At 40.6% G+C, this 27235-nt stretch overlaps 1 protein-coding gene across 1 annotated transcript; it reads left to right on the top strand.

The window, feature by feature from the left end:
• The first annotated feature begins 8286 nt into the window (after positions 1-8286).
• On the top strand, positions 8287-26723 carry CAVIN2 (caveolae associated protein 2). The gene is made up of 2 exons (XM_059052959.2): positions 8287-9107; positions 19164-26723. The coding sequence occupies exons 1-2, from the start codon at positions 8385-8387 to the stop codon at positions 19956-19958; spliced, it is 1518 nt and encodes a 505-aa protein (XP_058908942.2). The 5' UTR covers positions 8287-8384; the 3' UTR covers positions 19959-26723.
• Positions 26724-27235: the final 512 nt, after the last annotated feature.

Here is a 27235-nt window from a genome sequence, read left to right as displayed (position 1 = left end):
CTTCTCCAGGATGAAGACCTTGGTTTACATTTTTTTCGTGTTATCTAAGAGTCTCAGTTTATGCTGAGCATGTAGCAACTCAAAGTAGTTGATTAATTTATTGGTAGGGAAGGCTGATGCACCCCCATATATTTCCTCTGGGTGTGCCATGGAGTGCTCTGTGAATGAACAAGGCAGAAGCAAACAGCAGAAGTATTAATTTTGAATATGGCATCTGCAACATAAGACATGAACATATTTTTGAAAAAAATCAAATCACATCTTCAAAGCCAAGAAGCTAAACTAAACAGTTATACTAAGAGTTTTTATTTTTTTAATTTATGTATTTTACACATACATATGCTGCTTACCACGTTACAGGCACTGCTCCAAGCATTTCAAAAATATTAACTCATTTAATCCTCATAACAAAGACAGTAAGAATTATTATTATCCTCATTTTATAAGAATCTGGAGCCTAGAAAGGAAAAGCAATTTCTCCAAAGTCATACAACCTTGCTGGTATTTGAACCTGGAAGTCTGGCTTGAGAGTTCGGGCTCTCAGCTCTTATTGTTTGCAAGCTGACTCACCTGGGCAGGGACAAAGAGAGAGAAAGGGGAAGGGGAAGGGGGGAGGGAGAGTTATGAGGGAGCAAGAGTGAAAGAGAAGGAAGAGCTGCCACTTTCAATCTGCAATTCAATGGTTTCCATTTCTGCATCTAAGTCAGCTTTTACCATCTCCTAGGAAAAGAATATGGAGGAAAGAGGGGTAGGGATCTGTGGAGCACACACCTAATCCTTTGAAGGGAAGCCTGTGGAAGTGACCCTGACCACTTCTGCTTACATCCACTGAATAGAACTCAGTAACACGTCCACACCTTGCTCAAAGAGAAGCTGGGAAGTGTAGTTTTAGCTGGGTAGACATGTGCCCTTCTAAAACTCCACCACTGTGTTAAAAACACTATGTTATGACAGAGGAAGGCCCTGTCCTCTCACCTGGATTCCTGCAACATCTCTCTGCTTAAATTGCCCTGTTTCAAGGAGGACTTCCTTGTGACCCCCCCCTATCTAACACAGGACCCATGTCACTCTCCAGCCCCTTATTCCGCTTTATTTTTATTCATAGTACTTATCGCTGTCTGACATTACATTTTACTTTTTATCATCTGTCTCCACCACCACCCCTCAGAGCATAAGCTCCATAGGAACAGGGACTTTGTCTCGTGATCACTGCTATGTTCCCAGCACCTACTTGTTGCTCAGTAATATTTGTGGAATGAAGGGATGAATGATGAATAAGCAATATTCTAACTTGTCTCCCTGCGTTGATCTTGACAATAAAACAAGATGGGAAAGAGTTTAGTTATCTTTTTAAAATTTTATTTATTTTTAAAAAGCAGGTTCTTATTAGTTATGTTTTATACATATTAGTGTATACATGTCAATCCCAATCTCCCAATTCATACCACCACCACCACCACCACCACTCCTCCACTTTCCTCCCTTGGTTTAGTTATCTTAACTGGCAACAGAATTCTTAGGAAAGTAGAAGACTGTCTTTCATGATAATAACATATCTCCTTGAGACAGCGGATAAAACCCAAAGCCGGTATTTGAGTAAAATTTCCCTTCATGAAACAGGAAGTAGAAGTAAGGAGAAAACAGAAAACATGAAACTGGGAAGACAGGAACCAGTAAGACGTCAGAAATCTTACTGACTATGACCCTGAAGTTTCATTAACACTCACTACACTTGTAAGTGCTTTGTGTGAGTGGATTCTGACACGCTTAAAGCAGGGGTTGGAGTTCACAACGGGGCAGGAATGGAGAAGCATGGAAATGGCATGCAGGGAAATGGGAGTCCAAGAGGCAGAGGAGGCCTTAAGAATGTAAGCCCCTCTAGACTTTCCAAAAATGTGATATTTCCTAAATTATAGCATATGGGAAGTGAAGTACAGTCCACCTTTAACGTCAACGCTATGCATTATTTATGCTCCATCACTCATTTATATAGGATTTCCTTATATGTTGCTCTATTTCACATTGACATCAATTGATGGGTTTTATGGTGACTCGGTTGGGAGAGATTAGGGTCATGTGATCATGTGCTTTTTCACCATTAATCTTTCTAGTGAAAGTTAACACTCAATTCCTATCCGTTGTCTCAGCAAAAGGATAAGGAAAAGGCAGGGACCCTCAGGCCTTCTCCAAACTGCACCCTCACTTTCATCTGTATCCACTTCAGGATGCAGTATAGGGTGAAGGGGATATGGTCAAATGATCCTTCAGTTCCTTCCTTTCTGCCTAATTCCTCTTATCAGTAACATGCTTTTATCCCACCACCTTTGGTATGAAGTTCAGAGTAAGTTTTTCTTAAGGTAAGAGTAATTACACAAAATCTTTTATTTTGTTGTACAGTATTATTTCAGGAGTTAAGTTCTGGGAACAGTAGAACATATAAAAATATTTGATACTGGAGTTCTGTGAACAAATTTACACTGTTAATAATAATTCTTAATGAACTGCATTTTCATTGCAAACTACATGTGTACAGTTATCTATTATTACATAACCACTGCAAAACTTAATGACATAAAACAAAAATTATTAGGCATACAATTTTGTGGGTTAGAAATTTGGACAGGGCATAGCTCATCTCTGCTCTGCAATGACTGCAGCATCATCAGGGCAGGGAAGGGGAAAGGAAGTACTCAAATGGCTAAAGATAGCTGAGACAACTGGGGCCAGCCAGGCATTTTTTTCTTCTCATATCCTCTCCATGTAGCTAGCTTGGGCTCCCTCACAGCATGGAAGGCTCAGTATAGTCAGATTTTTTTTTTTTTTTTTATGAAGCTAGTGTCCAAAGAAACCCAGGATTAAATTACAAACCTTCACATGTCCTAGCTTCAGAAGTACCAGAATGTTACTTCTGGCACACTCTACTTGGCCAAGCAAGCCACTAAGGCTATTCCAGATACTATATAAGGAAATGGGAATTAGACTCCACCTCTCAGTGGGAAGAGTAGCAAATAATTTTAATCTACCATATTGCATTTTCTTCGAACATAACCTCAATATAAAACACAGACTCTATATATCTCCCTTCCTTAATTTAAGGAAGTTAAATTCTGTAAGAATAAGGACAAGTATATTTTATGCAATAATATGCATTCAGAAATGGGTACAATTCCTTGCAAATGATTGGTGATCAATAAATATTTATTCAATGGATATATGAATTAATGCATTCTTAGAAGCTTGATAAATAAATCTGGGTAGCAAATATCCATGCCACTCACTAAAACCAAAACCACCAAGCAAGAATATGTACACAGAAGCTCTGCTTCTTTTGATAGGAATCTTCCCCAGCCTCTAAAATAAAATCTGTAACCACCAAGATTCCATTATACCTACTGGAGACCTTCCTAGCATGTAGGGGCCACTCTCTCCTGATGCAAAGGCACTAAGCTGTGAGCATGCCCTGATATCAGAAATCCCTACTGTGCCAAGACAAGATTACCACTAGAAACCATCTCCCGACACATCTCTCCAGGCAATACTCAGTCCACAAAAAATGCAGATGCAAATGCCACTAGAGGCTCCTGAGTTAACCAGCCTTCTGGTTCCAGTGCCTTTAAACAAATTTCCATATTCTCAGCGTCATTCTCTTAACTTCATTCATACAACCTATTATGGTTAACTGAAAAACTGACTTTTCATGGCAGAAGGTCAGAGACTCCTGGCTTAGAGACAAAGACTTTATTGCTCATGACACAGCAGGAACATAAGCTTCATGTTCACATCAGTTCCCTTTGCCTCCCCTCCAAGTCACATGGGGGTGACACAGAGGTGGGTATAGGTGGATCCTGCACGTCATGGATTTGCATCACATCTGAGGAACCCCAAGTTTAGGAAACCTCAAGCTTTTTTTATAAGAGGTGGAAAACAAGCTGCCTAACCTTTGCCCCAGAGGAAAACATCATCTTTATCATACTGGACATCAAATAATCCTACCATCTGCTCTCTCTATATATCCTCTGCTATTATCTGTTTTCCAAAGTTGTTCACTATACAAACATTTTTGAAAAGACAGTCCAGAACAAAAGATTGTCAGTGTATCCGCTCAAAAGACATTCAGAAATATGAAAGATCCATAGAGAATTGCCTCTCAACAGCCAGAAGTTAGGGACATAAAGGAGACCTCACATTTCTATGGTAGGTGGTGGAAAGATATTTCATTAAGAGTAAAAAGGTGGAAAGATTTCTCTTCTTCCTGGAAGACACCTTCCTTTCGTTTTCACTATTTCTCTTTCTTTCTCTTAAAAAAAAAAAAAAAAACTGTGTTATGTTGTTCCTCTTTCTTTCAGGTGGTTTATATACTCATATGACCTCCTACTCAAGAAGGAACCCAACATTTGAAAGGCTTTTGAATACCAATATAGGGTTCAAAGGAAAAGATACATGGAGTGGCCGGTTTAGTCTTCTCTGCTTCCTTAGCCATTGAGGAAAAAAACTTTCTTTTCTGTGGACTCATCATTCCAGGTCTCCTATCACTGCCACAGTAGGAAGAACAAGAATATCAGGATTCCCAGGATTACGGGTTTATATGGAAAAGGCGAACCAAGGCGGCCACTGAGGTGCCTCTGCCTCTGGTTTAGAAATTATACTGAAGGGTTAACCAAGACCTGGGGCTTACAGAATGGGAAACCACATGGAGATTGGGATGGATGCCCTAGCCAGTAATAAAGCATTTTCTTGGAGTGACTTCTGTGCTTATATGACTTAGAGACCTGAGGTAACAGTAGGCAGCTGGTGGTCAGTTAGAGAATTCAGACCCCTAGCCATCCCCTGCCATGACTAAAGCCCTCATGTTACCCCACTTCAGCACCACACCTGTATATCTATAACCCAGCATTTGTCTACCTGCCTAGTTCTCCCAGTAAAGTGGGAGCTTTTAAAAGGCTACAAATATATGTCACTCACCTTTGCAGCCCCAATGCCCAGCACTTATTTCCCATTCAACAAACATTACCAACCAAGTGACCCTTGCTACCTTTTATTGCTGTACTAATGCTTCTTAAACACAAACTTTCACATGTTCAAAAACCTGTAGGAGCCTCCTACCTGCCACTGTATCGAGTCTAAACTCCATTACCTAATTTCTAAGGAACATCATAGTATGTAATAAGTAGATATAATTTTTCAAAAATTTCTTTTAAGAGTTGATTGCTGAATTTCACTAATCTCTTTCAGACAGAAATAGGACTTAAGGTCAGCTAGATGGTGAGTGTAGCTGCTCAGGGTTTCCTCAAATTCTAACTCATCAACACTGCTTTCTTTCATTACCTTTGCTTTCCTCTTGCATAAATTCTCAATGCCCTTAGAATTTATGTCACACTCTATTACTTAGTTACATGCCATCTTGTACAGGACAAGTTACCACCATACAGCTCCTCATGGACCCCATAAGGTTGTGCAACAAAGCAAATTACAACACAACATGAAACTATTCACTAATGAATTGATCGCTTATAAATATAATTTCCAAAAATATATTCCAAATCCATAAAAATGATTACTTCTGACAAAAGGTGAAAGGAAATGGAATGAAAATGGTGGTTGATAGGGTCTTCAGCTTCATCTGTAATAGTCTTTTTTTTTTTTTTTTGCGGTACGCGGGCCTCTGTTGTGGCCTCTCCCATTGCGGAGCACAGGCTCCGGACACACAGGCTCAGTGGCCATGGCTCACGGGCCCAGCCACTCCGCGGCATGTGGGATCTTCCAGGACCGGGGCAAGAACCCGTGTCTCCTGCATCGGCAGGCGGACTCTCAACCACTGCGCCACCAGGGAAGCCCTGTAATAGTCTTTTGAAAGAAAAATATATTCATGCTGAGGTAGATTTTCTCCAAAGACGGCTACTGCAATCTCTGCCATGCTGCTCACCCTTTATCATGGGACTTTCTGCTCCTCCCCTAAAGAGGTGAAGTCTATTTCTTATCCCTTTGAAACTGACTGACCTTCTCAGCCCAACAGAATGTGATGAAAGTGACAAGGGGACAGAGTTCCAGAGCCTAACCTTAAGAGATCCTGCAGCTTTTGCTTCCACTGCTTGGGAACCCTGAGGCACCAGGTAAAGAAGTGTGACTCCCCTACTAGAGAGATCAGAGTGCGAGTCCCTGGAGGCTTCAAGATGGAGGACAGAGAAATCCCAGGATTCTAGTCATCCCAGCTAAGGAGCCAGACATGTGACTGAGACCATCTCAGATTCCTATATGAACATTCCTAGCAGAGATGACCCATTCCACCTAAGCCCTGCCTAGCCAATCCCAGAATCATGAGTAGATAAAATTCATGACTGTTGTTTTCAGCCACTGAATTTCAGACTGGTTTGTTACACAGCAATAGACAACTGTTAAGTTACTTGTGTTATTCAAAATTAATTTTAAAAAAATAAATAAGCCACATGCAAACCTTTCTTCCTGTTTAACAACTAGCCTCTCTCCTTTTCCCACCTCATCGTGTGTCTTTAATGTCTCTATTCATTTAACTGATTATACAATACCCAACAATGCAATGCAAAATCAGTGCAAATCAATGCAAAATCACAGCAAAGTGATTATAGTGTGAAATTGCAAATCTTTCAAAATATGTTAAGAAATCATGAAGTTGATGAAGGTAATGTTAGAGAAGCCCTTGAATCGTGGGCAACTCTTCTGGGAAATAAGAATCTGCAGCTGGAATACTTAACATTTGAAGAAGAAAATATCCACACAGATGATGGCACAATAAGTGCCTCAAAAGGGAATGATTAGAATGTCAAAATTTAAGAGAGGCTCTTGGAAAACTGATGAAGCCCTCAAATATTTTTGTAATAATGACCCTCTTTATGATTTGCCCACAGAAGTCAAGTGTAAAATGGATATTGTGTCATGATACCATATAATTTTGTTAGAAAATTATGCTTCTCAGAATTAACACATGATTCATCCTTTGTTCTAATGTTTAACACATCACCGACCAACTAAATTTTGTTAAATGTAAGGTAAATCAATTTTAATAATTTTCTTACATTTTTAAAAGATATTGTCTCAACCAAATATTTTTACTTTTTTTCTCCTAATTTTGAAAAGAGGGTTTGGGGGGTACCAATTATCTAAGGGAAAATTGGGGGCCTCTGTAAAATCTTTGATTCATCTCCCTAAATAGCAGGCATATGCACTGAGGGCAGGGTCTTAGATCACACTTTATTAGTATCCTCTAGATAGTTCATCAAATATAGAACCAAACAGATAGTGGGGACTCACAGATTCAATAAATGTGACAACGAATGACCTCCTGATTGATTGGCTCACATGTACATTTTGCCGTTGAATTCGAATGGCACTTTTTCCGTTATCAACCCTGACCCAAAATGAGCTGGTATTTGTTCTTCTTGAAATTGTACATTGAAGGCCTATTACAAACTTCCTGCTGAAAGCACTTTCAAAGGCTGGATACATTTAAAACCAATTCAAGCATGTAAAGTCGTTTTAGGAAATAAGTCCCAAGTCCCAAGGGCTCAGCTGAGGAGGGCCACATTTTAGAACAGGTGTGCCACTCCACTGAGCAGGAATTTGGAAATGTCAAACATTAGAAGCACTTCAGAAACTCCAGCTCAACCTGCCCGAGAGTCACACTTCTGGGCACGTGTCAATAAATGCCTTGCAGAGATGGGCATTTGAGAAAATCTCTCAGCCCTGATTCAAAGTTAGTTAAAACAAATCAGCATGGTAAGTTCTTAAAGAAACCATACTTTTTTTTTTTTTTTGGCTCTTCCTATGTCAATTTTACTTCTCAAAAGAAACTCTTTTTTTAAAGTGGTCATTCAAAAAATTTCCATCTATTACATGATAACTGTAACAGCATCGCATGTCATAACATCCCTGAATTTCAATCTCTTTCATCTTATCTTGCATCACGAAGTGCAAGAGTAAGAACTGGGCAGTTTTCCTTGTCATTATGTTACTTCTATCCCTTTGGAAATTAAAAAGTAACACTATAAGCTTGACTGCAAGTACCCTTTAAACTTGGCCCCTTCCATTAGGACACCAGGCGTTCTGCAGCCCATCAGTCTGTTCTAGGGCAAAGGCAAACAATACTTTCCGTTACAATAACTTGTATCCAGGAAAAAAACAAACAAACAGGCACTCTGTAGCATACGCAGCATAGCAGCCAGAGAAAAGTTTACTAGCTTTAGCCAATTGGAGACTGTGGAGCTGGGCCAAATTAGCGTGTTTTTCTCCGCCTCTAGATGAAGTCATGAGTGAAATATGACATTGAACTTATTTTTAAAAGGGAAGGAAAGAAAAGCTAAACTGCAGGAAAGTGACCTGTGCCAAGGAGTACGCGCTTAGGAAGTGTGTGCATGCCTCTAAACCCTGAGTGGTTCTCAGTTCTGTATCCTTCGCCTCCCACTGGGTGGAGTAGGTCTTTTAAAAGCAGCTGGAATGCAGTTTCCCTGATCAGTGTAGCCAGTTGTTGCCTGTCTGAACCTCTGCCAGTCCTAGAGAGCGGTGCTCTGAGCTCAAACCCGAGGGTCACGCTCTGCACCCCTGTCCACCGTCCTTCTCGCCAGAGCCACAAGAAAGTTCCCACCTGTCCAGCTATGGGCGAGGACGCTGCGCAAGCCGAAAAGTTCCAGCACCCGGGTCCTGACATGCGGCAGGAGAAGCCGGTCAGCTCCAGCCCGGTGCCCTCCTCCACGCCAAGCCCCAGCCTGAACCCGGGGAGCACGGAGGAGGCCATCCGGGACGACTCGCAGGTGAATGCCGTCACAGTACTCACGCTCCTGGACAAGCTGGTGAACATGCTAGACGCCGTGCAGGAGAGCCAGCACAAGATGGAGCAGCGGCAGATAAGCCTGGAGGGCTCCGTGAAGGGCGTCCAGAACGGCCTCACCAAGCTCTCCGCGTGCCAGGCCTCCACGGGCAACACGGTGAGCAAGCTGCTGGAGAAGTCCCGCAAGGTCAGCGCCCACACGCGCGCCGTCAAGGAGCGCTTGGAGAGACAGTGCGCGCAAGTGAAGCGGCTAGAGAACAACCACGCCCAGCTCCTCAGGCGCAACCATTTCAAGGTGCTCATCTTCCAGGTCAGTGCCCCTACCCTCCGCCCACGCAGCTGGGACTCCTCCGCCTCCACGATCTCGGTCGCCTGGCTCTCACAGCCATCTGTACATCTGTCCTGCCTGTCAGGGATCACACATACACACACGAGGCACTGTCCCCGCTGCCTTCAGCAGGCGCATGTGAAATCTACACACAGGGTTGGGAATTCCCCAGGTCACTGCAGCCTAAACCCAAGGCAGGTGCCTCAGGAGTTAGCAGGTCGGGGTCATTTGTCAGGAGCACCTCCATACAGGTTGGGAAGGTGAGCAGGTGCAGGCACACTAGTCAAATTCACTTGTCTCTTTGCATTGTGAACGCAGGGCTCTGACTGCAGCTGTTAGCTGGACAGGGCAAATCAATTCACTGGCTGTTTATTAACTCTTTGTGGAAATGAGGTGATCGTGTGAGTTTTCTGTTTTGTTTTTTAATCAAGTCAAATTCATAACTTTTTAAAGCCTCCCTTTGTCCAAAGGTCACCAGTGTTTTGGGGACTAACAAAGTATTGAAGATTGATTCCATTAGAGATGAACTAGCCTTCTACTTTTGAGACTCTTTTGGCTAAAGCAATCTTGTTGAGCTTTTTTTCTAGCAAACAATGAACTGAAACTATAGAGCATTACTCTACAAACACACTAGATATGCTTCTCGTTGTTCAGAGAGACCACAACTGTAAACAAAAGCAGTGTTATCAGTTACACTTACAAAGGCTAGCCTAGGATATTTTCTCCTTCAAATGGTTGCCTTGGAATGAAAAGGCCACTTAATTTTTGTAATGCATCAATGATGCAATTAATGTAGCAAGAGGCTCTTTGGGGACAGGGAGATTGTGTGGGACTGTTGTTCCGCCACGTGGTGGGCGTTTGTGAATCCAAGGGCAGCCCTGCCTAACGCTGGAAGCCCTTCTGCCCAGTGGAGCCCAGCCAGCACAGAGCCCAGGAAGCAATTGCCATCCCTGCCCCAGGGCTGTCTCATTGTGACCACGTGAATAGGAGAGGATTTCAGAGCCACGGAGGGGAGAGGCTATAACCAAACGTTTGATTGTGAAAGGCACACAAGAAGAGCCTTCATCTCCCCAAAGAGATTTAGACATTGGAACTTAAACCGAGGGAGCCTTCTTTTTCTAAATGAACCTGCTCTGCCAATTTAGAACCTAAGCCTCCTTCCTCCATAAAAGGAAAGACTCATCTCGCTGCTTTTCTGTCCCCCCACATTGCACTTGATGTTGTAAAGCTTCAGGCAGCTGATGTCCTTCTATACCTTGCAGTCTGTTGCAGACCGGAAATTTTTTAGCTTTTAATGCAAATGGAATAGCTTTTCATGAACCAGATGAACTGAAAAGAGATAGGGTAACTGCGCCTTTCTTAAGCCATATAAGATCCTAACTTTATTAGCCTAAAAGATAGTATAAATCTCAACTCTCAAGGCATTTCTAAATTAAACACTGATCTCCAAACAAAACCAAATATATACAGACCTGTTTAAATCTGAGTCATCAAAGGAAATTTCCCTCCTTCCAGTATGAATCAGAGATTCTCTCTTGTCCTGTCCCTCAGTTAAGGAGGAAAAACAAAAACTTATTTATGTAGTAGAGGAAAATCACAGTATGTCGGGATCAGTTTTTGTTTTGTTTTGCCATGGATGTTCTGTAGGTGTTGGGGAGAGGGATGGAGAAGATACGTGACTAAAAATTTCAAGAGAACTGTAAATCTGACATTTAAAAAAACAACTGTTGGGAACTTAAAGACACGTGCTGCTGCTGAAGCCCTGCCAGGGTCTCCTGTTTTGTCACATTGGATTGACAGGTGTGAAATTACAGCCAGAAACGGTAGGAATTCTCCATATAGTGAGGACAAGGTGAAACAGGGGCTCAAGACCAAGGTAGAAGCTAAGAGAATCCAAAGCAATGTGTTCAGGCTCCATTCAGGGCCTCTTAGCAAGCAGCCCCCAAGGACTTTTTTGAAAGAGCAGTTTAGGAGACAAAGAACTAGAGGGGCAAGGAACTGGACCTTTCTTAAGTCATGTAATGTAAGATCTTTTATTAGCCTAAAGGATATCAGAAATATCAACTCTCAAGGCACTGCAAGATGACTATTCTGAAAAAACAAATACAAATGAAGCCCCTCAGTGGAAAAGTTGCTCTTTCTCTTGATCCTTCTTAAAGTAGGGGTTTCCAGGGTAGTAAATTATTATATCCGTTATAATGATTATCTTATATCCATTATGCCAATGGATATAATAATAACTTGTGTTAGAGAGTGGTCCAGTGTAGGGGTTGAGAAAAGATCAATTTTGTCATATAGACACTGGTTCAAATCCTAGTTTCACCACTCGCCAGTTATGTGATCTTGTGCACATTGTGTAGCTTTTCCAAGCTTTTGTTTCCTCATCTGTACATCTTATTAATATTTGAAAGAGCAAAAGTATTTTGAGCTCTTAATAAGCCCTGCATACTCTGCTAAGTATCTTTCTGTAGCTTATCTCAACCGCACCAATTTACAGATGAGGATGCTGAGATTCAGAGATACTTATATCTTGTCTGAAACTATTTATTAGGCAGTGGTGAAGCTGGGATTTCAACTCATACTTAACTGACTCCAAAGTGTTCGCTCTTAAACATTAATGCTTCTTCCCTCATATCTCTCTCATAGGGTGAGGAATAAATGGAATAACATATTTTAAATGGTTGGCGACTGTCATGGTGTAAGCTCAAAGAATTGAAGCTCTTCCTGGGTGGATCTGCAATGCATTTGCATGGAGAGGAGGCTATACTTGTGCTTGGTTAGAAATATGGCTTTTTAGTAAAAACTGATCTCACCCTACCCAGGATCTTCAAACAGCTATGCTTTTGCTTTTTCAGTTGGGATTTATTAAAATCTAAACACACAGACACACACACGCATACACACCCACTCCCACTCCCTGCCATACATTGTATGACAACTACCAAGTTGAAATCAATATTACATCACCACCAGAGCAAAGGAAAGCAAAGACCTTTAAAAGCACAGGACTCTGCCCAAAGGGCCTACTCTAAATAGACCCTTCTAGTAGCAGCACAGTCTTCACAGTGGGGCACAGGGTAGATGTTTTCTAGACCTGCAGAGTGAGGAGAGCGGATAATGTACCAGGTGCCACGTCAGGTCTCTAAGTTGTTTGTCACTTTCAGTCCATTTGACCCCTATGCTAGACTTTCCCTTACTAAATCCACTGGTTTTCTAGTTTAAGACAAAAAGAATTAATGTAAAAATAGGAGAGTGAAGAAGGAAAATCTGTCACCTGACTGCATCATATTCAGTCCTACAGTGTTTAGAAGATTATGTTTCCAGTTTGTAAAGTCCTGTTGTGTCCTCCAAAATCTGCAGGTGCTTGTTGGTTGGTTGGTTGGTTGATCTACTAGATGCTAGTAACACTAGATACACTAGCATTTTTTTTTTATTCTGAAATGTGTCCTTAATTTGTCCTGTTTAAAATGTCATTTATTTATTTAAGTCTGTGATAAACTTACAACATTGTTGTAGCTGTTAAGCCTCTCATGTCTTACCAATTACTTCAAATTATAACCAGTAGAATCTAAAACTGGAGAAAATTCATCTCCTTCTGAGCAATAAAAAATTGTAAAATCCTTGTTAAACTTAGCAGCTTCCCTTTTTATATTTTTTTTAAATAATGGTTAAGATCAATGTTTGAATTCAAAATACTGTAACAGGAGCAAGTATAAATGAAATAAGACTCAGAGAGGTTGCTGAACAAAAAGAAAATGCTAAAGACTAATAAGACTAATTCTTTGCCTGTAAGTGCATATGTATCTTTTACTAAAAATAAAATGTGTACAAAAATCAGTGAATTTACAGTTAAGAGGAAGTTTTCTCTGTAGATTGAAGAGATTAGAATTTCACAGGTAACTGGCACTGAGGGTGTGATGCCCACTTAAGGCCTCTTAAAGTTCTAGTAATGATTACTTGACAAAGCAGTTTGGGAATGATTTCAAATCCAGGGAACAAAATGAGAGTACTCATGGACAGTTTACACTTTTACCACATAAAATTGTGAAATTGGGTGAAACGAGTATAAGTTAGATGCTGTGGCTACATTCATGGAATCAAGCCTATAAATGTGTTCCAATATTCATCATTTGGGTTCCTTTGATGAGAACAGAATTTTAGAAAGGTGCTAACAGTATAACATCTTCAGACTATTTTTAAATTAATTTTTTTAAAGACTGTATTTATCGGGCTTCCCTGGTGGCGCAGTGGTTGAGAGCCCGCCTGCCGATGCAGGGGACGCGGGTTCATGCCCCGGTCCGGGAGGATCCCACGTGCCGCAGATCGGCTGGGCCCGTGAGCCACGGCCGCTGAGCCTGTGTTTCCGGAGCCTGTGCTCCGCAACGGGAGAGGCCACAACAGTGAGAGGCCCGCGTACCGAAAAAAAAAAAAAGACTGTATTTATCCAAATCCACTGCTCTGAAAATTGCTAAATTAGTACAGACTTAGAAGAAATGGGCATATAGATAACCAAAGTCACCTTTATATGACAGCTCGTGATGTTTGTATCACATTGATTAATATTCCCACAATGGGATACTGGTTTTGATGTGCTACTTATCCGGTGCCCTTTAGTTTATGAGATAAACAAAATACTAGTTCTTATTGTTATTATTTACACTTATTGAGTGTCAGCACTGCCTCGGGTACTTTAAATGAATAACTGATTATCGTATTTCTTCAAAAGAATCATTACTTCTCTCATATATTAAAAAACGAGACTCTATCTCAGATGCAGCCCTTCCAGGTAAATGTTGCCCCTTCTGTTGTTTTGTAATCCATATCTGTTTGAATTGAACAAATGAAAAGTGTTCTCCAATGCAACTCAGGTCCTATAGTTTTGATTCTTGCATGAAACAAAGCATGTTTGGCATCTGTACACTGTGAGATCACTTTTGCAATCTGTTAGACTAGTTTTCATGGGATTTAGGTTAATATCACAGAATCAAGTATTTTAGAGCTGGAAAGCACCTCAACAATCATTTAGGTTAACCTCATTTTCTATCAAAGGAGCGGAGGCCCTGAGAAACAAAGTGACTAGCAAGGTTTCATTTTATTACTAATAGAAATTATTGAGTTGAATTATGAAATGAGTGAAAACAAACACTATAATCCCACTATGGCAAAGTTCATGTTTACTGGGTTTTCTACAACAGCTTTTAAATAATTCAGTGTGGTTTGTTTTTTGTTTTGTTTTGTGTTTTGTGTGTGTGTGTGTGTAACAAAGAACACCTAAGCAGGGTGATCTTAAAAAAGAACTGAACCCTCAATAACACTGAAAAATAATGAAACTTTTAAATCCTCAAGAATGTGAAAGACTGCTCAGGGATTATAACTAATGCATTTTATTCTTATGACTTGCTGATTCCACCAACAGCTGCCTTAGGGGTACATTTCTAATCAATGGCTTTATCCACTTGTCAATCTATACCTCAGAAACACAAACTGGAGAAAACCATCAATGTGTAAAAGAGACCTATAAATCAGAATGTCCGGTGAGCATAGTTCCATTTTCATAACTAGTATTTAGAGATTATTGGATAAAACATTCCATGGACACAAATTTATAGTCCTCATATCCCTCTAGGATGCCACCACATCCCTGTGGGCATGTAACAGCCTTTGTTATTTTCTTCTAACAACGGCGATGATAAGTTAGTGACAGGAGAGCAAACTGCCTGTTCAAGCTTTTAAATGACTTACTGTAGCTTTCTTTTCTAATGCTAGTCATAGAGTCTCCTTCTCTTTTAAAGGGTGTGTATGTATCTATGTGCAAAGAAGATTTGCTTCCATGAGCACCAACCCAAGAAGTACGCAGCTTGTTGGCCAGTCTCTCTGTGTTGATATCTGCACGTAAGACTGAGACTGTTAACAGTTCACAAGAATCAGTATGAACAGCAAACAAGCAAAAGTGCAAGGAAAAATGCCACTTTCTCAAGAGTTCTTTCCATTCCTTTTCTCTTTTATGGTGCAAGCATATCATTCATATATGTTAGAAGTGTACTGATTAATTCTCCCTTCCTTTTAAAAACCCCTAAGGGTCCTTGTGAAAGGTCAGAACCAGGAGCAGCTGCATCAGTGGGGCTACGTACCTTTTTGAAAAAAAATCTGGAGAGAGTGGCATGGACATATATACACTACCAAACGTAAAATAGATAGCTAGTGGGAAGCAGCCGCATAGCACAGGGAGATCAGCTCAGTGCTTTGTCACCACCTAGAGGGGTGGGATAGGGAGGGTGGGAGGGAGACACAAGAGGGAAGAGATATGGGAACGTATGTATATGTATAACTGATTCACTTTGTTGTAAAGCAGAAACTAACACACCGTTGTAAAGCAATTATGCCCCAATAAAGATGTTAAACAAAAATTTAAAAATTAAAAAATAACTCTATAGGGCAAATAATCAGCTGCAGCTGGGGGCCTCTCCTGGGTACAACTATCCAAGGAAGTAATGCAACTCACAAGGGATTCTTAATGCCATGTTAAGGAGTTACAAACCCCAAGTGGATATATGGTAACTAGCGTAGTTAAGTGGTGACAGAATTGAGGATGTATATTTGATCCTCCCCCTTGAAAGAGCCATCAATCTTAGAATCTGTAAGAGAAAGCAGATCAAAAACATTACAACAGGAGGTTGAAGGCAGAAGTATCACCTCACCTGTACGCAGGTGAAATATCAAGTGTTTCCATAAGGTATGTGTAATTGGACTGAAGGAGGACACATGGGCAGGTAAGACTGGACACCTGGGGGACAGTGCAGTTACAGAGGAGCCACTGTCTGAAGTTCAAGTTGAATTTCCACCACTATAATCGTTCCTTTATAGTCAAATGCCATGTATACATTTTACTAAAGAACAGAGATTTTGAAGAGTGTCAGCATTTTTCTGCTTCTAAACAAACATTATGGAAATGTAAGTCCCAAATGTACTTGGACATTCACAAATTTCTGTGTGAAAGGGAAGGGCTTGCTTACCTTCAGAGTAGAACTATAAGAAATCACAAAATGAACACTGTCCAGGAGACATAACCCAAAATACTGCTTGAGTAATAAAAATGACAGCAGAAGCATAGCAGTTAGCCAAAAAGGCATATCTCACTTGTTTCCAGTTGTATTAAGACACATCCAACTCATTCTGGATTATGTCTTTTCCTGCTGGGTTTATTTTCATAGTTGGCATCAAAGAGTTCTTACGTAAATTTCCCCAACATTGTCTGAAAGAGTTCAGTTGGGTTTCCCACCATCTCTCGACTGCGCTCATGTATGCAGTGTGATCTACGAACAGATCACTTCTGATTCACCTGATAAAGCGCTTTTCCCAGACCTGTCCTCAAAGGACACATGGTGAGAGAGACAAGAGTCTAAGGCTCAACAGTAACTGTACTTTTTTAACAATAAAATTTATACTGCATTAAAAATGCAATATTATTGGTTTAATTCTTTTAGAAGTACAGTTAATATGGACATATTTTGTTGAGGTTGAAGAAAGGGAAGTTATCAGGGTAATCAACAGTAATCAAAGGTAAACCTTTGATTAACCTGAGATTATACTACACAAAATGTACCTCTCCTCCAGTAACCAAGGCTTATTTTTAATTTTCCACCTGACTTTATGCCTTCTTTACTGAGGACTTTTAATAACGTTTTACTGAGCTCTTGGTTTCTTCCTTTCCTGCAAGCAACTCCTGTCAAACCTTCCCAACTCTCTTGTCAAACCCCAGAAGTAATTTTGCTTCTGGACTAAGCATCAGAGCCCTAGCTATTTCTGCAGTCTGCCCCTCTTTTAGTAATGCTCATCCACTGAGAATAAAATCCTTCCTTAAAAATGGAAACTGCTGAGCCCCTTAGGCCAGGTTCTCCTCTTTTCCCAGTGGCAGCAGCAGTCAGCAAATGTCCTAGACACAGAGCTAAGTCCATTCTTTTGCAGTGCCCGACAAAGGGGCAGTCTCCACTCTAGCCACCCTCAGGGCTGTCTTAGAAAGCCTCCTCACTCAACATGCACTCATTCAACAAATAACTGCTGAGCTGTTGGGAACTACTCTAGTCACGGGGCTAAACAGTGAACAAGAGACAAAAGTTCCCACCCTCACAGGGAATACACGCCAACGAAAAAGAGGCAAGTCAAGACTTGAAGCATGGCAGAGTTGCTCTCTGTAAAGGTCCATGTCATAAGTTATTCGTGGGAATCCCGTGCAAATTTCAAGTTTTTACTTTATCTTTTACACTGTGTTTCTGACATTCTGTGATATTCAAAATGGGAGTAAGCTTTGGGAAACAGAATTTGGGATTTCTTAACTCTACCAAGGATTCTATTTAACCAGACGTGCTGCTTTTTACTCTACCCAAGACTTTGTTTCTAACCAATTTATGTAACTCATACTCTGTTATGAGTATGTGTGTATAAGGGGGGGACATGGGGCTGTATCTTTTCAGAGAGTATTGTAATTAAACTATTTGGTGATTAATAAGGAGAAGGAATTTTAAGTTTCTCTATATTAAAACATTGTTCACTTAGTCTTTGTAGTGAGAAGTTGAAAGTATATAGGTATACCCTTAGAACATATTTTTTTTAACACACAGACTTTTAAATTCACTAAATCCAGTTATTTTTCAAACTGAAAGTTTACTGGGCAGTCCACAATATAATCAGGTAACACTGAGGCTCTGCTTGAAGCCCAGCTGGCAGTGGGCTCTGGAGCCTGGCCCACCTTGGCATTCTTGCAGAACTCCTAATACCCTTGGGAGTGCAGTTTGAAAGCTGCTAATCTGGGTCAAATCCTCTTGTTCACATTTGGAAGACACTGAGACCCAAGGAGATTAAGTTATTTGCTGAAGGCCTCAGAGCCATTGAGCAGTACAGAAAGAACTGAGACTCAGGCCTCCTGTCACACATTCTTTCCACTGTGTCATTTCTTCCAATGAAAATGTGAAGGCACATTGCTAGCTGGCTCTCATGTCCTGTATTTAAAGAAAAATATAAAAATCAAAGGGATTCCTACGCTGTGTGACCCGAGTCTGTCTGAGTTCAAATCTCCCTGCTTTGCTATGCTGGAGATCCATCCCCCTTGCACCCTGGAGGCAAGTTTTCAGGCTCTGCTCCCTGAGGCACAGGGAGAGGCAGATCTTTGTATACCCAGAAGCTGGAGAAAGAGGTGTGCTGGGAATAAGGGGAGGGGGCACAGATTCCCGAGTTTCCCTCTTCACTCTTCACCCTAGGTGGAGGCTGAAGTACTCCTGCCCCAGGGAAGCCCTATTTAACAGAGAGGCTTGATAAGCTACACCTAGCAGCATGATTCCCCCTTACTCCTCCAGAAATGGCGGTAGTATACCATCTCTCCTTATAATGCCCACGAAGGACATTTGAAACACAAGTCTTCGTGAGTGGGTCCCCAGTAAGGCTGGCCCTTGCTTCTCTTACTCCAAAATTAGGTCATTAGAAAAATCAGTGTGCATTTTTAAACAGATACCAAGGTTGACCATGCCTTTACTTTTGACTTCTACTTGGGGAGGCAACCTGATCGAGGCTTTACCTGGTGCCTGACACTTAAGGAAAAGATGGGGCAGGGGAGAGAACTGGGAAGTTCTCATCTTTTATCTTCTAACTTGACCTCCAGACTCTTTTGCAGTGGGATTTTGGCAGGAATAGAGCCTGAGGGTAAGAGAGAGAGGCCCTCTGGGTTCACAGTAACTTACTTTAGCTCCTTTATCTAGGCAGCTTCCTTGTCTTGTCTGACCCACGGCCCACTTCCCTCCCTGCCTGTCACTGATAGAGCCCTTGCCAGATGCCCTCATAATATTCCCAACAGGCAGCCACTGGCCTTATCCAGCCTAAGTGGAATGACTTGATCAGTTTAGAATTAACTTTTCATATTCTAGAAAACTGAAGCCACAGACCTTTGGTTTCTGTCATGCCAAAAACACACACCCAGAAATTACAGCAGTTCAGAACTATGTGTGAAATGTGTTATTAACATGAAATTTATATTGTCCATCTTTTCAGGAAGAAAATGAGATCCCTGCCAGTGTGTTTGTGAAAGAGCCAGCTTCCAGCCTAGCAGAAGGGAAGGAAGAGGAGCATGCTGATGAAAACAAGTCCCTAGAGGAAACTCTGCACACAGTGGACCTCTCCTCCGATGATGAATTGCCCCATGACGAGGAGGCCCTGGAAGACAGTGCAGAGGAAAAGATGGAAGAAAGCCGGGCAGAGAAAATAAAAAGATCCAGTCTCCGGAAAGTGGATAGCCTCAAGAAAGCATTTTCTCGCCAGAACATCGAGAAAAAGATGAACAAGCTGGGGACAAAGATCGTATCTGCAGAGAGGAGAGAGAAGATTAAGAAATCTCTCACTTCGAATCACCAGAAAACATCCTCAGGGAAAAGCTCCCCCTTCAAGGTCTCTCCCCTCACTTTCGGTCGAAAGAAAGTCCGAGAGGGAGAAAGCCCTGCAGAAAATGAGACCAAGTCAGGAGACATGCCTAGCAGTGAGGTGCCAAATGACCACGAGGAGAGCTCATTTGCAGAGGGTCTTTCCGAAGCATCCCTCACCAGTGTACTGGTGGAAGGGAAGAGCACGGAGGGGGATGCTGGGAGGGCGGCCTCAAGAGGGAGTGACTCAGCCATGGACAGCAACATCGATTTGACTATTGTGGAAGATGAAGAAGAAGAGTCGGTGGCTTTGGAACAGGCACAGCAGGTGTGCTATGATGCAGGCTATGTGCTAACCTCCCATGAGGCAGAGGGGTCAGATGAGGAGCCGGTGCAGCCAGCTGTGCTCCAGGTGGACCAGACCGCCTAAGGGCACAGCGCTCTGTGCCCAGCCTGTGCTTTCAGTTAAGTGGGTAACCAGAGCCTAGACACAAACTCCTGTACATCTCCAGCACTCCCCACTCACACCGTGTTAGTGTCCAGGTAGCCAATACTTACTACACAGTAGACGCACACACGTGCCCGAGATTTACTATGAAGGCAACCTGTCAGGGTCTACGCTTCTAATTTACTTTTGGGTTCCATTTCTGTAGTTCTCCAAGACTGCCCAGAAGAAGAAATGGAGCAGTCAAAAAACACTGATCAATTTGGCTAAGTCAGAAACAGCAGAGGCTACGTAAGATATTAATCATGAAATGTGATTCATTTTTTGTCATTCCATAAGCTTGCTGAATAAGAGTACCACTAATATATTGAATTTCCATAGAAGTCTGTGAATCTATATTCTTTAAGTGTGTGATATATAATATACATATGTATTTAAGCTAAAGAGATAACTACTTTATATTTCAAGAAGAAAACACTTTTCTTAAAAGGGAGAAGAGAAAGTTGGCTATTTACTTTGTAGACAACATTGTTTATTGAAAATGAAAGAGAAATTGAAAGACTATAATGTTCAGCTAACGAAGTAAGATATGTAGAAAAGTTGGGACTATTAGGAAAAGAAAACTAAGGAGAAGTTGGAAAATAAAAGAAACAGGAAACAAAGAATGGCAAAGAGAATGAAGACAAAGAGAAAAAAGCATGTGCTCAAAAGTAAAATATTTATGATATTAGTTCAAGTATTTACTCATATAACAATGCTGAAGAAATTCAGTTATCTTAGAATAATATGTTATATCTTCACAATATTTTTATTTTCTAATATTTTCAAATAATCTAAAAAAACATTTTACTGTGTTAAAGCTGCATTTTTTTCCTTAATAAAAGACATTACAAATATTTCCCTAAGGAAGTTCAAAAGGATGTCTCTTTAACATTGGAATGAACATAAATCTTCAAAATTAATTAATACATACTGCCTTTTGTAGGAAGTTGGATCGTACTATTCTTTAATGTTTTCCAAATTTGAAATAATCCTTACACTTCAAGTGATGTAATGTAGGTTTGTAACATGTTAGAATCAACAGGTTTGGGAAGGGAATGAGTCGAGGTTTCCTTTTTTGTACATAACAGTAATTTCATTCTAGGTCATATTTTATTTATATACTAATTTCACAGAATATTAATATGTTTCTCAACTTCTTAAAGCATGCTAGTGTTTATGTGTATGTGCATATTTACTCAGAGAGGGTAATTTTTACTACTGCCTAACATTATACTAAAATATTGCTTTATTTTTAATTACAGGATGGTAATGTTTTGAGAAAACTATTAACAGTTTAAAGACAGTTGTACCAGAGAGCAAATTCCCTATCTTTAGTATGTACCACTCATTATAAGTAACCTTACAAATACAGCTAATCTAAAACAGTATTAACAAACTATGCTTTGCCTTATAAAAGGGATAGGATTAACAAATGTATTGATGGCATAACTGATACAGCTGTGTCCTTATTTTGCAATAATGTACCCCAAATATTAAATTGTTGAACTAACAATGGCTGTGTTAAAGAAGAGTAAATAAACCAAAAACTAAAAAGTACATAACAATGTCAGTTTCTTGGCAGAAAACTTTAAAAAAAAGCAGAAAGAATTGATTATTAAACTTTCCTCCAAATGTAGCCGTAATGTTGATTTCTTATTCTTGATTTCCCCTATTCACTCTGCTTTCTTTTTTCCCCAATCTCATTTAGAAATTCAGGTCTCTTTCTTCAAGTTTAACTTTCTTGACATCACCTTGCCAGCTCTGGAAAGCATCTGAATTTATTGTAGCAGCTTGATGAATTTGATAGTTCCATCTACATTTTTATTATTTTGTACCAGACTTTATAATAACTTAAATAGTCCTGCAAACATGAATGTATTGAACTGAATGTTCAGTTTATTCACACATATACACCTTTGTCTTCTACAGTGCTATCCAGTTGGGATAAGACTAAATTTCACTCAGGGCCCTGGACATGCCTGTTTAACCTTTACAAAGTTGCTGTTACTTTTTTGCAGCCAAGGAGTTGGGCCATCCAGAGCTAATGCAAGGTTTACATTTTCTTTTCAAAATGCTTATGTTATTTGTTCCTAGAAACTATCTGCGTGTCAGGCATCGTTTTAGATTTGACTGACAGACATTTATTCTCTGTTCCTCATTTGAAACATTAAAATCCTAACCAATGGAACAGAGAATTAAGCCAGCTAATTGTTGGAAAACACATACTGTAAGGATTAGAGAGAGCAGCAGTTGTGGAAATGAAAACTAGTTATTCTATTTATTGTTGAATTATTTTCATACTGGTGAGGCTACAAAGTCCCTAAATTAGTTATGTCTTCTTCATACCCACCCAATAAACCATTCCTAACTTTATGTGTCTGGAGCTCAAGAACTGGATTAGTTTTCCCCGAAAGATTATACATTAATAAGCACTGAGATCATTATATAATTCAGGAACAAGAAGTGTCTATTACACAGATCACAGGTCTCACAGAAATAGAGCAACGATGTCATTTTTCCGTGAGATTTTATTTTTTAAATATATAGACATATATATTTCAACAGGAATATTTTCTTCTTTCCCCTTCCACTTACGAATCTAGTACATGGCTGAATTTCTTTCTATACATGAAAATAAAAGACCCACACTAAGGCCAGTTCTACACAACATAAATATTTTTTTCTTACATTTATTGTAAGATGAAAGCCCAAAATGTTTCTGCTGTTAGCAATGCTCATGCAGAAGAACAAGGTTTGAACCTCCTGCGTTTCAGTTCACTATCAGGAAACTAGAAGCTCCTTTGACATAGCCAAGCCACTAGTGTAAGTAAAGATTATAATGAAAGGCATTTCCTACATTAAGACACTAAGGCGCAAACCCAGTTAATTCTTGCTCAAAAGTCTGTTTACTGCCCTACGGCCCAAGTCTAAGTGATTTTATGTTGGAGATTAGGAGTATGAGGAATTGAGGTAAGGGTGACGATCATTATTAACAGTTCCATAGCAACCACAAGTCTTTTCCTAAGACTGCAAGACTGTGACACTGCAAAACAAGTTTCAGATGAAACTGGCACTGAACATTTGTATTCTGCTTGATCTGGGTGTTGAAATAGACTTCTGCAGCCAGGACCTCATTCCTTAAGGGAACAGGCAGTAACTCACATTATTAAAGATACATTCTTCTTATTTTTGTTTTAACCATTGCGTTATCCTGTAGTATTTGAAACTCTAAAATTATCTTTAACTCTCCACATAAACTGCCCCAATTACAAAGCTACACCTTTAGCAAGACAGCTTGATATTCATACGCTTAAAGACTTTCCACTGTAAAATCAATTCAGTAAATATTTATTGAGCGATACAACCCTCTGTCCTTCCCACTTGGAAATTCGTAGTGCCCAAAGCAGGAAGACACAAGCATGGGGGGGGGGGAAGAACAACATTTCTGATATCATACTTTATGCCAGGCTGGGCACGCCAACCATCAGAAGTACTGTGTACCTACCACATGCTAGACACAAACATTATCTCGTTTAATCAAATGAATCCTATTAGAAAGGTACTGTTTTTACACCTGAGACTTTTGATGAGGGGAGCGAGGGAACTCCAGAGTTCTTTACCACTCACCACTCACTCATCATGTTACAATTTAACTATTTTTCCCTTGAAGGTCACAGAGTTAAAAGACTTGTCCAAGTTCACGTGACTACTGAGTGTCAGAGTCAGTGCTCAACCCCACTCTGAAATCCATGTTACTGCCAAAACAGGACTCCTAATTGTATCACCCAACTGTGCTTCACTATGAATCACTTTATAAGCTCTCTGATGGCATGGTATTAACTTCATTTTATCACATCACATAGAGCTGCACTTTGTAAATGATTTTAATGACTGTCATACTAATGCTAAGAAAAAACAGCTCACGATTCTTGGGGAGCCACAGAGAGACGATTATTCAGGTCTGCTGAGGCCACAGAGGGGTTCCTTAGCTCCTTGGCATTGTCCATTGTCAGTGGCTGCAGGGTTCACTGTGGGGCACAGTTTAATGAGCGCAAGCTGTCAACAGAGATAGATACTAGAATCAGCTAATTCAAAGATGGCACAAGAAGTCGGCCTCAAACTCTCCAAGTTAAAGGAGTCAGACTCCTGTATCATGCTAGACAAGCTGCTTTATCCTGCCTGGACACATCCTCTCATAGGCTGAAAATACGAGCAAATGGCAAATCAGCATGGGCTGGGAGACATGTGGGTGTTTGGGGAGTAAGGTGAACCGTGACGATATGGAGACCTGGCCTTTGAAGATGATTCCTGCAAAATCATCCAGCTGTCTTCTCAAGGTAAAAGAGGAGCTACATCAAGCAAATGCTGGTGCCTCCATTTCTGTGGGCAAGCAATCAAAGAAAACCCTCCAGGACAGCCCTCATTCATCAGGATGTATGCTGTAGTCAGTGGCTTCTTCCAAGGGCTTAGGCAGTGGTCACAAACTCAAATGCCTGAAGGGCTCACATAGATAGAAGTGACATGGTTCGAGGTGGTGGCAGCAATTGTGGCAGAGCAGTTACAAGTGGGCCGTGAGCTCTCTTATGGAACACCTTCATCCTTCACCAGTCTGAAGGTGGCGCATTTGCTAATTCCCAGAAAGTGACGGTACATTCTAGGAACCACCCTGAATTGTGGTAAACTGGCATCTACCACCCAACTCCATTTGCCATGTGAGAAGTCAGGCCCGGTGTTGCCAAAGCTTCAACTTCTTTTAAGAAGAGCCAAAATTCAGATTTCTTTTTTACATGAAAATCACCTGGCTTTTAATTTCTGGCAACTAGCTCAAATCATTTTAATCACTGTTTAAGTCAACTGGAACTGTCTGCTGGCATGTAGCCGCGGCACAGGCCATCAGTCTCTGACCCCTGGTCTGTAAGTGAACACTCTTGGGTTTTCCTTCCCCACCTGGAGGCACAGACATGGGAATAGAAAGCTACTAACAGGATTGGATTTGCCTTGAGAAAAAGCACAAAATTTTTCTTAGGGAAATAGAAAATGCAAAAATACCTTTGCCGGAACTTGTAAGAAATTTTCTCTTGCCACTTACTGCATTTGTGAAAAGATTCCTGTTAATGCTGCGTAGTCAAGGCACTGAGGAGAGAGTTACCAATGACACTGAAAGGTCGTTATATGTTCTCTAATGGGACAGCACCACTTCCTGTTATTAGCAGCACTACCTGCCTGTGGGTTACCTGCAGAGCCCCTGGGTGCCAATGGGACTGGTATTTTGTTGGGGTAAACTGAACATATAATGTGACTATTCCATTTCTTTGTTCCAGTAGAAAAATACCTACTCCTATCAACCTGGAGGTCCTACAGATGACAAAAAGCAAGTCTGCACCCTGCTCTGCCGTATTTCATAGCAAAATGGCCAGCCGACACTCCAATTCTTCAACTCTTTATTGTTAATAATGAGGTACTAAAGGAAAAGAACACAGCTCAATTTTCTGGATGCTAAATGGAGACTTCAGAGCTCAGAGTTGGGGAAAAAAATACTGATACCGATTTAGCACAAGGGGCAAGATGTCCTTTGTTAAGGAGAAACTTTATGCTTGCAACCACTTTAAGCTCTATGGAAGCACATGGATTAGCTGTGTTTTCCAAGGTCCAGTGCAGGTTAATTGTATCCAGAACCCCAATGACATGCAGAGAAAGGCAGTGTATTCTGAGGAATGTGCCCTTATTTCAAAAATCAAATGTCCTAGGAACTTTAAATCAATAATTTTCAATTCCTACATAATAAAAGGAAGCCCCTCCCCTTCCCTCTCAGGATGGATGGAGAAAAGGAATATCTTAGCTTATGGGATTGCCCCAAAAATTAACCAGAGAAAGGGAGACTGATGTACCTTGGGTGTAATTCCATTATCTCTTTAGTTCTCTCTCTTTTTTCTTTCTACTATCACTCTTTTTATTGTCAGAGACCAAGAGATATTTTCCAACTACTTTGTAGCTAGACTTTTCAGAGATTAAACAAAAGTAGTTAGGCCTGAATTATCCAATAACTGCAGGGTGTTTTTACCTGCTAGAAACATTTCCCTAATAAAGGTATCCATTTTATTAACATTTATTGGGCATCTATATGTGCCAGGCCCTGTGCTGGGTCTGTGGATAAGACTGACAAGAGAAGAGTCTTTGCCATCTAGGAAGTTTCTATCTATTGAGCAAGGGGAAAGTGCTGGGAGCCCCCTACATAAAGAATTAGAATTTACAGAAGCAAAGCAAGAGGGAACAAATAATCTGCAAGAAAAATAAATCTTCAGCCTTAAGGAAACTGTTATTTGAGAAATAGTCACACAAGATAGTTAAGGGAGATCCTGTAGCTCTGCTGTGTAACATACCATAAATTTCCAGAATGGAGATAGAAGGAATCTAAACAGTACAAAGTACAGTTGTATGGATGTAAAGAATACACAAGAGTAGAGATTTCTCTGTTCTAAAGTGTGAAACAAAATGGTGGAAGGGAGACTCTGAGTGGAAGAAAACCTGTAGTCTTTAAAAATACAACACTGACAGCAAGCACGTTTATTTGTTTTAATTCACAAGTAAGTATTGAGCACATACTGTATACCAAGACTTGTGAAGGTACTGGGTTCACTGGTTCACTGCAAACCAAAAAGACACACCCTTCCCTCCTGCAATCCCTGGAATAAACTGCTTGTTTAGTTACTCTCTTGCCAAAAGTTTTCAAATTCATTTGTTTTGGGACTTTGGTTTGTTTGTTGAATTTTAGGGAATTTTTCTCCCGTGGAAACACATCGCTAATTTCTGTTATATAGTATCTTTGCTAGGATGAGACAGGAATGAATAATTAAAAATACATAATAGAAATCAATGAGAAAATTTGACTTACTTTAGGTAAAGTAACTTTACATCCAACTTTGAACGAGTACATAGTCTCCTTACAATAAGAGTTGGTTTTTTAAAATAATACTTCCTAAGATTTTTTATTTAATTAAACAATTATTAAGTAGGGGGAAATAGTCCATAATCCTAATGCCCAGATAATCCCTGCTGTACATGGCTGGGTTCAACATCACAAGGCTGAAATCAAGGTATCTCATCTGGAGGCTCTGGGGAAAATCTGCTTCCAAGCACATTCCTGTTAGCAGAATTCAGTTCCCTGCATTCAGTTGGAGCATGGAAGTCCCCACTTCCTTGCTGTCAACCCAAGACTGCTC

The sequence above is a fragment of the Kogia breviceps genome, chromosome 2 (genome assembly GCF_026419965.1).
Source record: "Kogia breviceps isolate mKogBre1 chromosome 2, mKogBre1 haplotype 1, whole genome shotgun sequence".
NCBI lineage: Eukaryota > Metazoa > Chordata > Mammalia > Artiodactyla > Physeteridae > Kogia > Kogia breviceps.
This window is presented reverse-complemented; position numbering and strand designations above follow the sequence as displayed.